The sequence below is a fragment of the Juglans regia genome, chromosome 11 (genome assembly GCF_001411555.2).
Source record: "Juglans regia cultivar Chandler chromosome 11, Walnut 2.0, whole genome shotgun sequence".
Classification (NCBI taxonomy): domain Eukaryota; kingdom Viridiplantae; phylum Streptophyta; class Magnoliopsida; order Fagales; family Juglandaceae; genus Juglans; species Juglans regia.
Genome location: NC_049911.1, coordinates 26950983 through 26968076, shown reverse-complemented (window position 1 = coordinate 26968076; position 17094 = coordinate 26950983). Strand labels below are relative to the sequence as shown.

General features: G+C 36.9%; 2 protein-coding genes across 6 annotated transcripts; one reads left to right on the top strand and one right to left on the bottom strand.

Annotated features, from left to right (window-relative positions):
* The first annotated feature begins 5984 nt into the window (after positions 1–5984).
* Positions 5985–12766, top strand: LOC109007737. Of its 5 annotated transcripts, none has more exons than XM_018987544.2 (12): positions 5985–6208; positions 7303–7426; positions 7556–7643; positions 7816–7885; positions 8881–8994; positions 9282–9587; positions 9765–10123; positions 10332–10431; positions 10904–10957; positions 11048–11134; positions 11977–12105; positions 12248–12766. In XM_018987544.2, exons 2-12 carry the CDS (start codon positions 7381–7383, stop codon positions 12566–12568), a joined length of 1674 nt encoding a protein of 557 aa, XP_018843089.1. In that variant the 5' UTR covers positions 5985–6208; positions 7303–7380; the 3' UTR covers positions 12569–12766. The 5 variants fall into 5 exon arrangements, 4 of the variants coding, with proteins under 4 accessions (XP_018843089.1, XP_035538983.1, XP_018843090.1 ...); XM_035683090.1 differs by lacking the exon at positions 5985–6208 and adding an exon at positions 6380–6397 and having other exon boundaries at positions 12248–12744; XR_001998854.2 differs by lacking the exon at positions 5985–6208 and having other exon boundaries at positions 7240–7426; positions 12002–12105; positions 12248–12327.
* LOC109007738 lies at positions 12188–15813 on the bottom strand. The gene is made up of 2 exons (XM_018987546.2): positions 13380–15813; positions 12188–12255 (listed from the first exon to the last, which is right to left on the bottom strand). The coding sequence occupies exon 1, from the start codon at positions 14925–14927 to the stop codon at positions 13395–13397; it is 1533 nt and encodes a 510-aa protein (XP_018843091.1). The 5' UTR covers positions 14928–15813; the 3' UTR covers positions 12188–12255; positions 13380–13394.
* Between the last annotated feature and the right edge of the window lie 1281 nt (positions 15814–17094).

Here is a 17094-nt window from a genome sequence, read left to right as displayed (position 1 = left end):
TTGCATATTTCGTTATCTATTTATGGCTAGTTTTATATGGCTCATTTCTGCTTCACACAACAAGTTTTGAAGAAAATATATTCATTTTCAACTAAAAGCTTAAAGGAGTACCCTCGTCTCATTGCATGATTTTTTTAACGGATATATATATATATATGTATGTATATATAAATGCAGTATACCCTTTTGCAATTGAACACAATTTCTAGAGATTTAAAGATCAATAGAAAATGATATAATGTATTTTGATTACCGGCCTCTTGCAACTAGCTAGTAAAATGCATGAGTTGGACACTTTTATGCTAAAAGGCATGGTATTCGTGCCCATTTATTCTTAGTACTTCTTTTTTTCTTTTTTCTTTTTTGTAATTATCGTTGCATGACCCTTAATTGGTTAAGTTGGGATCAAGTTATGGCTATCATTGATAGGGATGTTCAACCGGATCCGGATCCAGTTGAACACCCCTAAGCATTGATCACTTTCTCATACAATCCTGGTTAACAGGTTCATCATATAACACACCTGCAACCTGAAGGATCTCGCCGAACATGAGGCATCAATCGGTAGGGGTTCTTCGATGATATCATATTAATTAGCTTGAAAGTTTCAACCTCTAGTTTTACTAACTTTCCCTTTTCTATACCAAGGAAAAAAAAATATGGAATGTAGTAATAATAAATTATGAGTCATAAGAATTGGGCAACGCCGGTTGTATATATATGTTATTCTTTTTTATATGCCAAATATTTTGCAAATAACTTGATCTACTAAAAGATTAAGACAATATAAATGCTAAATTTATCGTTTAAAAATTAAAATGCTGATCTTCACATATAATTGAAGCTAGCTTTTGCATATAATTTATATATATATATATATGGAAAACTCTAAATGCAAGCGACTTCGCGCACCCTGTGTACCTGGCATTGGACCCACAAAATGAGTCGGAACATTTTGGGCCTCCGAAATGGGGCATTTTCAAACGTGTGGGAGATGGAAAATCGAAAATGAGATCAGAGAAATGTCAAGAAATTAAATGAAGCATTGTCTATAAATTTCAAGAAACTTGTCTCCTCCATGATCGCATTCTCTAGCTCTATTGAACAAGAAGGGATTTGGGGTTTATATTAGAGAGCTTGGCCCTAGTTGCATGAAGTTGGTCCCTAGTGTCAGGATTTCTTTCATGTGTTACGAAGCATGCAAGAGGATACAAATAGAGAATAATGAAAAAGTATGAAAGAGTTTTTTGAAAGTACCAAAAGATCTCATGAAATGTCAGGAATTAGTTTTTTATTTGCTGCAAAACTTTCAAAAGTATGCTAGTAGAGACTAAGGAGGAACCATAAATGAGTTTTTTGAAATCACCAAAATGCTGGGATATCTTCCATATGCTCTAGAGCATGCAAGGGGATATTGGTAGAGAGAATGAGGAAGCATAAGATTTTTTTGAAAGGACTAAAAGATCTCATAAAATGCCTCTCTCAGAGTAATGAGGGAAGAATTGGGGCACTTTTTTTTTTTCTCAAGTTTTATGGGTTAAGTTATTGTGTTCTTTTATCGTTTACTCACCTCTAGCTATTGTTATCATCGTTTTCATTTTTACATACAGGATGGTACCTCGATTGAGAGAAGGATTTGATGAAGATATTCTAGATTTTTAGGGTATTAATGATAAAATTTTGAGTTTTTTACACCTCCAATATTATTGTACGTTTTCATATTAAATTGTTGAAATTTAATCACATCATCACAGTCTCCGGCCACTTTAATCATAATTAATTAACTATATATTTGTTGCCAAAATTTTTTGGATCAATTGACAACACCTTGATTTCTCACTAAGATCAGAACCAAAGATCGAATCCAAAAAAAAATGAAGTATATATTTGTCGTCTGCTATTCCTTCATTTAAAAAGAAAAAGAAAAAGAGAAAATGTTAGGTATAAATGAAAACCTCATGAACTATTTAATTTGGGAAATTAACAAATTTGAGACGGAGAGACCTAGCTAATCCAACTATATGATAAGACATGAACAATTCTAGAAGATTTTGATCGATTTAATTTACAGGCCAATAGAATCGGCGAAGGCCGGGAGATGTTGTATGCACGTAAAATTGTTATCAGTTTGTTGGCCTCTTAATTCCTTGTAAAACGACGCATCACATGAGCCTTTCAGTTGACCGTTCTTTTGCATGTTCTGTAGTGCGAGAATGATATTGATCCCCAGATCATGATCAGGCTCAGCTAGCACCCCGACGTGGCCTGGGAAAATGGATCATCGGAAAAGATCAAATGAAAAAAAGAAAAAGATTATTGAAGAATTGACCGATGTTGCAGGCCCCGATCGAAGCCTTGTCTTGCATTATTTTTGTGGTTAATTATGATATCCAGAAACAACTTTATGATAATTTGGTGCCAGAGGAACCCCAATAAGTCGATCGATGGATCCGGGAGCTGTCCCGTCACACGTGACATACTATAGCCCGTTCTTGGCTTCTTCTTCTTCCCTATTGCCATGCACATCCATAAACTGAGGCATCGATCCGAGGCCATGCATGCATGTTTATCTGATTGACTGTTGACTACAGCACCCACCTTTAAATTATTGCTTCTTTTCTTTTCTTATTTTTTGAAGGCCCTGTTGATTTGTTGTTGTTACATGCAACATGTATATACATATACATATATATATATATATAACATAGTGACTTACAGCGCAGTGTGATTGATTTGTTTTGTGTCCCCCGTAAAAGAGTCTTCGAATATCTGTGTGTTTTAATTTGCTTGATTATCAGAATATTATAGTTCGCTTTGTGCATGTGAAGGAAAAAATAGGTGGATAAGATAGACAGATACGGACATGCACACGAGTAAATTGCCTATTGATCACCAAGACAAAAGGCTCCACCATGCTAATTTCCTACTTCCCTTCTGTAGATGCCTTTACTTTTAACCCTAGAAAGCTAGCTAGCTAACTAGCAAACCTGAATATATATCTGACCTAATATCTTCTAGCTAGTGCTGTTATCTCATCCGATCCATCGTACAATCGAGAGCTAGGGCGCCTCATATCTCTCTCTCTCTCTCTCTCTCTATATATATATATATATATATATATGTATAATGTGTATGTAGAACTCATATCTTTAGGAAAGGAAATAAAGTGGCTGATGAATTGGCTAAAGTTGAGATTTTGGGGGAGGAGTTACTCGTGTTAGAGGCAGTGGCTTTACCACGTGAGGTGCGAGATTTGTACAAGTTAGATTTAATGAGTACGGCTAATATTCGACCTTGATTTTAATTTTCGGTGTGTTTTTAAGTTGTAAGGTTTTGTTTGCCAATATTGGTAGTTGTTGAGTGGGTTGAATCCTTTTGTTAAGGTATTCCTTCATTATAAATGAAGATTTTTAATAAATATGAAGAGGGATCACTCGTAGACTTGTGGTCCTAACTCTTTAATTAATAAAAAAAAAAAGGTATACGTAGAACTCCGTGTTTGGTGGTTAATGCTGGGGGTTTTATTCCTTAGCCACATGGGAGGTCGCCTAGGGAACTCATGCGAGTTGTTTAGTGGGGAAGTGCTTTAAAATGGAGGACCACTGGATCACCTCCCTAGCTAGAGGCACACATCCTGACTTAATTTTTCTCTGCCTTTTCTCCCTCTGTCTCTCTTCACGCTTATCCTGCATGTCCTGCATGTCCCCCCATTAATGGTGCAAGCTTCTTTCGTTATTTCGTATTGTCCACGTACGTACGTACGTACTAGTTTTGGGGGTATGGATGTGTGTTGACGATATATTTACAAGATATTACCATTGTAAATCATTTGTCTTATTGAAATATTAGAGAGTCAACATATATATCAGAACAACTCTTTCCCCTAAATGATTAGATCGATTAAGATTAGTGATACTTTTCATCCTAAACTTTATTATCTTCGCTTATACATGTTAATGATGTACTATGTACATTTTAAATGATTTTATATATCTATTATTTATATGAATATTCATTTAAAATTAACAATAGGGTTGGAAATTATAAAATGGAGGATAAACAATAGCATTTTTCTTTAAATAATTATGCATTTTAAAAGAGCACCATTCAACTATGACTATTCATTTGGGGCCCCTTTTTGTTTTGGCCCGGTCCGGAACCCAAGAAACTGGATTCTAGTTCTAGGTTCCGGATTGGAACCCGGGTTGCGAACCCCCCCGGTCTGGGTACCAAATTTTAAACTCGGAACCCGAGTTTACAACCCAACACCCAATTTTTTTTTCTTCAATTTGAATGTTTAATTTAAGCATTCTTAATTTAATGGGACATGCCACGTAACTAGTTTGCCAGCTAGATTAATTAATGGGACAACGCTTGATAACATGGATCAAGGAAATCTTAACTTACACAAAGCTTGTCTAAAAGGAAGACAAAAGAAATATCTTTACTTAAAGCCTGGTATGTAGGGCTGCAAATGGTCCGGTCCGGCGATGGACCGAAAATTTTCGGTCCATTATTTTTTCGGACCGGACCGGACCGATATCGGTCCGGTCCGGTCCAGTCGGTCCGCCCTCTTTTTTTTTTAAATAATTAATAAAAAAATTTATTTAAAATACTAAATTAAATTAAGTGACTTATTAATGTGGATTATGTAACAAACTTAATAAAAAAATATTTTATATGGTCAATGATAATAAATTAGATGAAAATTATATTATTAATTTATATAATTACTATATAATTATCTAATCGATATTATATATTTATTAATTCATAGAATATTAACAAGTGTTAATAGTATATTTAAAATTTTATATTGTTAATAGTGATAGGTTAAATGAAGATATATATAAAATATTGTTAATTTATAGAATATTAACAAGTATTAATAATATATCTAAAAATTTATATTGTTAATTGTACAATTATTATATATAAAATATATATATATTTTTTTTTTAATTTTTCATTCGGTCCGATCCGGTCTGAAAAAACCGTGGACCGGACCGAATGATTTCGGTCCTCTAAAATATGGACCAGACCGGACCGGTCTAAGTCTCGGTCCGGTCCGGTCCGGACCGAAACGGTCGGTCCGGTCTGTCCGTTCGGTCCGACCGGACCGTTAATCACCCCTACTGGTATGCATGGAGCTAGTGATGAGGGATCATACGTACACTAGTTGTGCATATGATGCTTTTGATAGCTATATATACTTTCTAAAGATCTGTACACATGATAATATTGACGATGATCATGATGTCAATGATCAATTAAAGGAATCCAATCAAATTAAGAATGCTTAAATTAAGGACTGTCAAAAATATCAAAACACTAAAAAAAATAAAACTAGAATCTAGGTTTTAAAAAATCTGGATTTATTCAAGTTCCAGTCAGGGTCTCACCCGGACTAACTCAGTCTGAATTTCAACCTGGGTTTAAAACCCAATGTGGTTGGCTTGTGTTGTGATTGGTTTGCATCAAACATGGGCCCTTCGATGGGGGAGATTGAGAATGCCGTATTAATAAGGTGATGGGCTGGCCATACTTAATGGACATCCTAACCACTTGGACCACTGTGATTTCGTTGTAAGACCTGATGAAATATAAAAAACATATATATATATATATATTTATAGGTAAAAGATAAAATATAAAGTATAAAAAATATTATAAAAATCTAATTATCATAACACCAGTTCCTGTTCAACCCATCTGAAGATGAATTTCCGGATCGTCACTGTTAGCAATATGAATTTCTTAAACATTTTGGCAAAGATTCTATCTTAAGTTTATGTATTAATACTTATTAATAATATTCGAATAAATTATTCAAATAATTATAAATATTATTAAATTATTTTAGAGTAACAAAATTTGGACACTAAGTTGACAAGAAGTTGATCCGACGTTGGTTGGTGAGCTGGAGGAGAGTACTTAAATGCTTATACGACTGCATGAAAGCTTCTGGCTGATTGATCTTCCTCTTCCCCTTCCTCGCATTGGGTTTCCTCTTGACGACGGAAACTTGTTCCGTCCTACATTTTCCTCTTGATGGGGGCAGGGCCCATGGCCCCAGATAACTTCATGACACCATTTTCAAAGATTAATTATATGGTTATGAGCATTTTCGTTAGTACCATCTATAAAGTCAGCAGCAGTCTGAGGAGAATTCAAATCATGAAACTCGGAATAGAGACGGGCTTTCTAGGTAATTCAATCTGATCGTATTTAACGAACATGGACCCGTCTATGTATTGCAGAAACAGCTGTAGTGTGGATGTGGGCTGCACTATTATTTATTATCTTTGTTGATTATTTTTTTTTATTAATACCGGATGTCTGGGAACAGGGTCTCAATTAATTTCGGGATACACAGATATTCGGCAAGGAGTTTTCAGTGAGTGCATTTCGGATAATTTAAAGAAAAAATTTTCCAGTCCGATAGCCCTAAAAAATTATTTCCACCAAAGAGGATGATCTAAGGGATCATACCCCAAGCCCAAAACCATTTATCACTTGAGCTAACCCTTGGGGTTATCTTTGTTGATTATTTCTTCCTTCAAACTTTGGGCATGAAATTGTTTTGATTCAAATATATTTGGAAGTGCTTCATTTGTTGGTATGTTGTTCATACCAACTGCTTTTCAGAATAATTTAATGAGAGAATTGCATTACTAGTCTGGGAATCAATATAAGCATTAATTTTTGGTGGATGCATGCAGAGAATTATTGTATTAATCGTTTCTGCACAATGCAGAGGAAGGCTTGCTTTATTTGCAGTATGTATGTTTACTTACGCCATGTAGATGTAGTGGGCTGCAATTGCATGCGGGGGATTTAATTAAAGCAGTGTGGATGGGGTGGACAGTACCAAAACGCCTGTGCTCCCTTCTTGCTATTTGTAATCATAACTGCTTACTTTCTCCCACCTAATCTAATGATTCTTCTGGTTTTTCATTTCATCCTTAATTATAATTTTCTGAGTCAATGGCAGTCGTTCTCCCTCAATGACTCATAATCGTTTGTTTTTAATACCCAACTCAACCCATCTTGGTGGGTCTTCCCCACTCTCAGAGATATTGGTGGATTGAAAGCCTCATGTTTCACGCTTTTACTTAATTAATTGATTTTTTTTTTTCCAGTTTTTCCTCAAAGGCTAATCAATAGTTTTTGGTTTTGTTGTTTGAAAATCATTTGCTAGGGACTTGTCTAATTGTTTTTGTGGGTACCAGTGTCTTGCCTTGCTGTAACTGGCAATGTCAGCCACTTTGACTGCTCCTTCATTTCTTCTCTGGCTATCAGGCATTAATTGATGATATATGCATGAGTTTAACTGTTGAAGGATTCTCTCTAAGAATACAAATAGTTGCCTTCTAAGTTATGAAGGGAGTTGTAGGAGCATTTGATACTCCCAGCTTTGGACTAGGTAACTCCATTTCCCTTTTATCCTTCAAACTCGACATCTTCATCTGATGCTTATGTTCCTCTTATCTCCATCTTTATCTTGCAAATGTTTTGCATTTTTTAATGCTAGCCGCTGATATTGATCTATCAGAGGTTTCTGTAGAAGAGAGGATGCCGAGTGTGAATTGCCGTTCTTCCTCCTCTTCTTGCCGCTCTCCTTCTCTCCCAGGTTTCGCAAAGTAAGCTTGCCATAATTGAACATTTTTCCTAGTGCAGTTGGTCCCATGCCACTGCTTCAACTTTTTTTTTTTTGAATAAAGCCTGATCTCATTGATAGTCAAACTTATAACATCTCACTGCTTCAACTTATGGATCTTATTCTCTACTGCTATGATTTCGGTTTATTTGCAGTATTCGTGAGAATGGACTGCCTGGAAGCATGCTAAATATGTCACCCGGAATGTCATCCTATTTTTGTCCTGTAAGTAATCTCACATTTTGCCTGCTTGCTCATCAAGTGGTCGTAAGATATTCTTCGCAACTGATGCTCGAGATTCATTTGCTTAATAATGTTTGACAATTTTTCAAATGAAGATGTTGATGGGTTCAATAATTTCCTCACCTTCAGCTTAGGCTCTGTTTGTGGGAATATCTAAGATTCAGGAATTTTAGACCAGGGTTCTGAAAAACTTTGATTTCGGCTACTCCAGAGCCAACTCTTGGATGTATTTCTTTCTGCAATTATCCTTATCCCATTGATAAATGAATGGGACCAAGTAATTCCAACCGGGGTAGTTTATTGACTGAATCCATGATTGCACCAAATCAGGATTCAGCCTTGCACAAAATCAGCCAACCATCATGCTCCTGATTTTTAGGAATTAGTCATTAAATTGTAAATATTTCTTATTTCCGTATTTCCATTTGTTTCCATACTTAGATAAGCTACATGTACCTATATATACAGCATACTCTTCATTGTAAAAGTGTGTGAGACATAATAGAAAAGTCTTGTTTTTCATCTTCTTAACATGTGTAAAAGTCTTGTTTTTCATCTTCTTAACATAGTTGGTGAGCCATACCTCGCAATGCTTTGTATTGGCACCTGGGCGGACAAACACAAAGAAATTGACCAGCTAAGATGTTCAATGTCCCTGCTGAGATATTATGAGATGCTAAAAGGATCAAAACCTTCCACATCCATGCTGGACTGACATTGTAACCTCCAGTTAGTCAGTCCATGAGGAATAGACACCCTTATTCGAAGAGGACCATACAACCCCATTAAATGAAATACGCCAAACCCAAAACATGCCCCTTTTTGCTTGTTTCACCGAAGTATAGAGTAGAGATGAAAGCTTCCTTATTATGAGGCTTGTGGAATTGATATCAAACAAAGGAAACCTGCTTTTTTTATTTGACACGTATATATGCATAATCATAACTTGCATCAACACCCTGTATCTTTTGACACAGCTTGTGCAGTCAGAGCGATCATTACCTGACCAGGCTTCTTCCCTGTGTTGGGATTACAACGAGGCAGTGGGTCGTTCAAACTCTATTCCCTTTGACGGCACTCCAACTCCAAAGGTTCGTGTATTACTACACGTCTCCATAGACAACTATAAGAGACTGATGATAGTAACCAATGAATTGCCCAGAACTTCCTATGCATTTATGGGGCTCTGGGCTGCAATTTCTGATATTTTTTCAAGTAACCTATTCTCAGAATCTACGCCACTGCTCAAACTACTGACAATTTGTTACCATCTTCAATAATCTCGTTCGAACAACAGATGAAGCTATTATCTATCATTCTAGTGTGTGTTGTATGTATTCTAATATTTGACTTTGACCTTTGGACTTTGAAAATGCAGTCTTCTTCAGAATTGAGGGAGGAGATTGCTACACTCGAAGTTGATATTATGCATTTGGAGCGTCATATTCTTTCACTCTATCGGACAGCTTTTGAAGGGCATCAATCCTCAGATACGCCTGAACCCCATTTACAATACAAGATAGGATCATCACCCAAAATTTTATCAAATCAATCACATCAAAATATGGAGCCAACTGTGTCCAAAGATGGTTTAGTCCATCATGAGAAAATGTCCCCTGCACATGGTTGGGTCAGTTCAGATAATCAGAGTTGTGCTGCAAGTCTAAATTCAAAATCTCGAAGGGTAAAAATACCTCCATTCTCTAACCTAGATTTGGTTGACAGAACCAATTATTCATATATGCTTACAATTATTTATAAAATTCTGTGTGCCCCTGTACTACTATATATGTAGATTGTGAGATGCATATCGTTTATACAAGTTTCTAGTGACAAATTTGTGTTTGGTGATAACCTGCAGGGCTGGAAAAAAGCTGATTCTGGTCATCGCTGCCTAGCATATCACCTTGCTGCTTCTTGCCTTGATAACAGCTTTAACTCTCCGGATAGACTTTCTGAAGATATTGTGAGATGCATATCTTCTATATACTGCAAACTTGCGAACCGCCCTCCTAACCATTTAGGCTTGCCGGCTTCTCCAATTTCATCCTTGTCCTCCTCGACTATGTGTTCCTCTAAGAACCCCTGTGATAGTTGGAGTCCACATGGTAATGAGGATAAAGAAGATGTTGGACCATATGCTGCAATGGTAGAAGTGCTGAACATATGTTTGGATGATGATAGTTACAATTTTACTGTTAAAATGCTACAAAATTTCAGGTGGTGCACATATACTTCACCAGAGTCAACTAGCATGATTGGACATATATATTAGAAAAATATGGTAGTCCGGATCTGGTGTCTGTTTTAGTTGCTTTATTCTATAATCCAGAAGAAAAGGAGGAAAATTAGAACTGATAAACTGTTTGTTAGAGAGAAGTAGTGGTATTCCTTCAAAGTTGTTCTCATGTCTTTTATTGCTGTGTAGGTCATTGGTTCGATGTCTTGAGATGACTGACCCGAGAAGGATGAAACGTGAGGAGAAGCTTGCTTTCTGGATCAATATTCATAATGCCTTAGTGATGCATGTATGGCTCTCAAGTTGAACTTCACTTTAGCTTAGAATAAAAATTGGTGCTATGAAATGGAAATATTTTACAAACAGAATAGTCTGTCATGAAGTGGAGATGCTAGTAACAAGTTGACAATAAATCCTGCAAATGTCATGCATCAATATCTACCTTCTCTTACCTTTTCACAGCAGATGGTTGCAGTCATCTATTATTTTAAGTAGCCATAGCAAACGTCTCAGTTGAACGTGTAAATTAAACCCCCTGCATAGGTGCTACAATGCTACATGATCAGCCCTCTAGCAATGCCCCATACTGATTCACCATAGTGCTAATAGTGGAGTGAGATATAAACATTTCATTTTTTCTGAGATTAGTAAACTCTTTTTCTCAATTAATCTAACTTCTTGTTTTTCTGTCATAAGCCCATGTGCTATTGGCTACATTAGTAAAGACATATCTGGTGAGGCTTATGAGGTTTCTATTGCAGGCATATTTGGCGTATGGGATTGGCAATCGTGTAAAATGTACCTCCATTTTGAAGGTAGAAAATTACAATAAATCTATTATTAATTTGTTCATCATATACTATCAGTTAAGGTACTTCTGTAATTCAAAACTCGTTAATCTTCAGGCTGCATACAATGTGGGTGGGCATTGCATTAATGCCCATGACATACAAAGCTCCATTTTAAGAATTCGATCACACCACTCAGCCTCGGTATGCCTTTTACATCAAAATTCTACAAATATCATGCATACACACATAACATGTATGGATTGTTTTTATTATATTCACCATGTATTGCACGAAAGCATATATGACCTCCATCCCAACCGGCAAACGTTTCCTTGTTCTGTTTCTTTCCTTGTGTCTCTCAGTGCTTGAGGGTTTGTACAAGTTGGTAACATCACCTAAAAATAGAATGATGGTTGGGGTGCTTCAGCCTTATTGGACAAATAAGGCATCTAGAGACTGAGTGGGGAGGTTAATAGTATTCTATGACTCGGTGTAGGAAGCCGCGAGTGCCAAGAAGTTAAAACCCCCTCCCTTTTAAATTGTTTGGAGTAGCGGGTTCCGTTAGAGTGGATTGGTGAGCGTTTTATTGTAAAGGTTCTTGACTGTTGCTCTTCACCTAAATAGGCCTTCTGCATTTGGATTAATGCTTCTATTGCAGTACGCTTGAGGATTAGTCTCCCAAGGTACTCCATAACTCCAAGTGGTGTGGCCGTTCATCCTTACCATGGGGTGCTCCTGTGTCTAATGGGTGAATATTCTTTGGTCCTCCTTTTCTGAAAGGTGCCCTTGTGTTATTATTTTGTTGAAGAGCTGCATATCAACTCTGGTGCAATGAAGAGCATTCAGTCTTCTGCAGTGAGTTGCCTTAATATCTGATGGGGTTGAGGAAATTCGAGTCATATTACGTTGAGTTAACATAACTTCAAGCTAAGTGGACGTCCGTTCTGCTAATGCAACGCACGTGGTTATTTGAAGCACCAGGGAAAAAAAAAAAAGGCACAGTTCATACGTGTAATGTTTTCTTTTAAATGGCATGAATGCAGTGGCTGCAATCGCTGTTTTATCCAGGAAGAAAACTCAAGACTGGAAGCATGAGACATGTATATTCCTTGGAATATCCTGAGCCGCTCGTTCATTTTGCGCTATGTTCAGGGACATACTCTGACCCAGCGGTATGAATGTTTCTTCTTCAAATTTGAGAATGCTAACATTTTCTAATTTCATAATCAGTGATTGAAACTATATGTATTGAAACTTTTGAAGGCTTGTGCAGTTGTTATAGTCTGATGTAGTGACATTTCTTCTTGGACGTAGGTTCGAGCCTACACAGCAAAGAATATATTTCAGGATCTCAGACTTGCTAAAGAAAATTACATTCAAGCAAGTGTTCGTATCCACAAGCAAACCAAGATATTCCTGCCAAAAATCCTTCACTACTTTGCGAAAGATATGTCACTAAGCATAAATGTCCTCTTAGAGACAGTAAGTGAGAATCTGTCAGAAGTTCAACAGAAGGCTATCAAAAAATGCATGGAGGGAGGAAGGCTTGATAAATGCATCCATTGGCTACCACAGAGTTCAACATTTCGGTACGTGATCCATGGAGAATTAGCCAAAGCAACAACAACATCCTGATCGGTCCTTACCCCGTATGTACGTTAAATTAAAAAACATTCTAATAAATTTGATGTACCGTCCTCTTTCGTAAAAAAAAAAATCAGATAAGGATTTGTTTTTCTTTTGAACAAGCAAGCGTAAGATGTTAAGCTGTACAGAAGAAATTAGAATGAGAAAACTACAGAACTCTCGCCTTCAACTTCTTTATACATAAAATATATGTCCATTATTCTTGGTTGAGCACGTGTTTATTAGTTGAACCTTTCCAATTTTCCTTTTACAGTAATTTGTTATGAACGATTGTATGGCCTGAAACGTTAAAAATAGAGCAATGGGATATTATCAGTCTTATTTTGATCAGCAATTATAGGGATAAATATCACTTGATTGTGTTGGCGGTAAATAAACAAGAAAAATTATTCTCATCAGCTACTATTTATTAGTCTAACAATTGTTTGGAATCGGCTTGATTAAACTTATGTTCAACTCAATTCGATTCGTTCGTGATTTATGATTGATTATCAAACGAGACAACCCGTAAAAAGTTTAGCTCAACTCATACGGGTTGATTGCATAAGATTTGGGCCAACAATAAATAATTATGTCTATATAATCAGAGTTGTGCATGGAACTACATAACAAGTAATTCCTACGTACCATGAAAGTTATAAAAATTATATATGTACAAGAATGGATGATAGGTACCAGTTTATGACAGATTGGGTAGTGGGTCATAATTTGAAGAAGATGTCTGTCCAAAATTCTATTCATGTATGTCCATAGCAATATGTAAGATTCGAAAAGAAAATCCTCTGAATAAATTTAAGACCTTTATTTGAGTTGATTATGCTCCGATACAAAAAATGTTGGTCACACTCGTGGCTCCCATGTCAACACCCACGAATACCGGCCGTCTGTTGGATGTAGTGGTGACTCTCCGAATTATGCTGGGCCTGCCCTTGAGGGGAATAAGAATGGGTGTGAAAGGGAATATGAGACTATCCCCAGACAGCTGGTTCGCGTCCAGTATGCTCTGCTGCTCCACGCCGAATAGTTGGGTAATAGCATGAATGCTATCACCCTGAGTGACCATATAAGTGATCAAGTAATTGACCCCAGCCGCCGTCTGGTTGGAAGTCGGGCAGGCACACCTAAGCGGAACGTTCAGATTTATCCCCGTCGGGAGCTCGAACTCGCCGTATGGGTTTTGGGCCATCATGGCTTGGCAGGTGGTCAGGCCCTGGTAGGTGTTGTTGGACACGGTGAAGTAGGTCTCGGAACTGCTCAACTTGTAGGAGGTGTTGTACTGGTAGTAATGTCCCGAACAAGAGCAATTGACCGGTATAAGAATCTGGGTGTCGGTGGAAATGGTAGCGAAGTTGGATATGTTGTTGGCCTCAGCGATGAGGGAGGGTTCGGAGCCCAAGAGCAAGCCGATGGCGGCAGGAGAATTGTAAGGGGGAATGGATCGAAAGGTGAGATAGGCTTGGCAAGAGGATTTAACGTCGTTGCACGTATAGCCATACGTGTAGCTGACTTTGTTTTTGCAATCGAGCTGTTTGTTGGCCACGTATGTTTGATTGGGCGACTGGGGAGGTGATAATAAGGGCGGAGAGGATGCTCTCTGAATTCTACTGGGCTTGCTGTTAAAGGGAACAAGAATGGGTGTGAAAGGGAATATAGTGCTATTCAAGAACAGCTCGTTCGCGAGCAGGATGCTTTGTTGCTCCACACCGAATAGTTGGGCAATAGAAGATAAGGAATCATCTGAGGTGACCATATAAGTGAGCAGATACTTGACCCCAGCCACCGACTGGTTGGAAGTCGGGCAAGCACACCTAAGCGGCACCTCCAGATTCTGGCCCACCGTGAGATTGCTGTCGACGTAAGGTTTCTGGGCCATCAAGGCATGACAAGTAGTCAGCCCCTGGTAGGTGTTGTTGGCCACGGTGAAGTAGGTCTCTGACCGACTGCTCGACCTGTAGGAGGTTTTGTGCTGGTAGTAAGGTCTGGAACATGAGCAATTGACCGGAATAAGGATCTGGGTGTCGGTGGAAATGATCTCAAAGTTAGATATGTTGTTGGCCTCGGCAATAAGGGTGGGCTCGGAGCCCAAGAGCAAGCCTATATCAGCCGGAGAATTGAAAGGAGTATTGGATCGGAAGGTGAGATAGGCTTGGCACGAGGATTCAACGCCGTTGCACGTATAGCCATCCGTGTAGTTGAGGTCGTTGTCGCAATTGAGCTGCTTGTTTTCCTTGTATGTTTGTTGGGCTTCTACGGAGGAGAGATGGGGTGTCCACCGCAGTAATGCAACCAGAAAAAGGGACCAAATGGATATTAGTTTAGACGTCTCCATTCTGGTAACTCCAATCATGGGGATTACGATCCCATTCGATGGCTTGACTAGAGATAAACATAACAGAAAGAGAGAGGGAGCGCTAACGAGGGCAGTGCATGGTGAACGAATGAGCGGATGGGTGGGAGAGGGGATCCCCAATTCGGGTTAGGGGAGGCTGCGAATTGGACTTTTCGGCATTGGACGGTACAGTATCTGTGTTTGTGAGGCCTAATTCTTCGATTGCATTTGACTTTTCGATTGCGTTTGAGTTTTTCAATTCGGGTTAGGGGAGGCTGCGAATTGGACTTTTCGGCATTGGAGGGTACAGTATCTGTGTTTGTGAGGCCTAATTCTTCGATTGCATTTGACTTTTCGATTGCGTTTGAGTTTTCGATTGCGCTTCCGTTCAATGAATGGTTAATTCGTTTGAATGACTCTCAATTGTGATTTCAACGCGCACGTCACTGGGATTTACTCCCTACAGTATGAGTAAAGCAATTGCCCCTTGACTGCTACTGTTCAAATTGCATCTACGAAGGCACTTGGAGGTAGTTTTTTTAGTCACTCTGGTTTACATAAACTAGCCCACACAGTCATCACGAACGAAGCCAAGAGTCAAGACTGACTATAGAGTATCATGGGAGGCCGTCCATCTAGCAAGGTTGTGTACAAAATAATTAGTACTTCCGAGTTTTCTATCTGAAAGAACGACGCACAATGAGACAAGACGCCATCTCCGATTCTCCTTGCGCTCGAACATCCACTTCCAGGTCGTATCACTTGCAATCTGCCCATGTCAATGTTTGCACCAGGTCGAGAAAAAGTGACAAACTAGCAACAGCACTTAGTGTTGGCGTGAGTTGTCATTAAGATTAATTGGAGAGATTATAGGATGAGCCTTGAATGTAATCCCATGATTCAAGGATTAATCTTGATTCTACCCATAAAAAAAATTGGTTTTTATTGCTTATCTGAGCATACAAGCAATAAAAAAAAAATTATAATAGGGGAGCATAGGATCTCGTGTTAAAAAATGAAAACAATTTGATTTTTTTACAAGTTTAGAATTAAATAATTTTAATAGTTCTCGAATAATTTTGAATGAAACAAACTTTTTTTTTTCTAATTCTTATTATAATTTTGAATAGATTTAATTAAATAAGTCTCGGAGTGTCGAAAAAATGCTAAAGAATGTATCTGCATATTTTAAAAAAAAATATAGTCAAAAATTGATTTTTAGCTTAATTTCGATTTAAATAAAATGTTTTTAAAAAAATTGTGCAAAATTATTTTTAAAAGATGTTGGCACTAATTTCTCATAATAATTCTATTTATTTAAACAATATATAAATAAAATCATCATTTTACCATCATTATTAATAAATTCTATTATTGATGGGACATACACCTTTTTCATATTTATATTCAAAAGTCAAAAACTCATCGTCATACTTCCAAACAATTCAAAACACTTTCAATGGGACTCACAAACTCACTTCAATCTCTATTTATTATTATTCACAACACTTCTCAAAGCATTCTCATTGGATTCCCCATAAAATTTCTTATAATTTATATAAAAAGTACATTATCTAAAAAAAATTTCTAAATTTTATTCTTCTTTAAAAAACCTTCTATATCTCATTCCCTATTCTATTAAAATAATATTTCTCTATTCTTTTTTTATTACTTTTTTCTCACTTCCATGTACAAATTTAACTACTCAATATTTTTTCTTATGTTTTAAACTATTACTCTAGTGAATATTTTAAATAAAGATTTAAATTATTTTTTTTTTATTTTCATAGTTATTTAAATTATTTTTAAAACTATTATTTAAAACTATAACAAATATTAATATGAGAAAAAGTGTAGATGATTGGAAGAAAAATTAATTTAATTGAAATAAATAAAATATTGATAAAAGTGATTTAAGGGATGAATAGTAGTTCATATTCATTCCCTAAATCTTTTCCCTAAAATAGAGATCGGATTGAGGGAGATTTTGAGAGCATTCTCTAAATTTTTGCTCAAATTATAAGGAAAAAGAGATTATGGGGAACCCAATAGGAATTATCTAAGGTATTCTCACTATCAAAACGTACTATTTGTTTTCACAACTTTTCTCATCCCATTCCATCAAATCAAATCAAATCAAATCATTATAATTTTTTAAAATTTTTATACAAAATAAAATAAACAA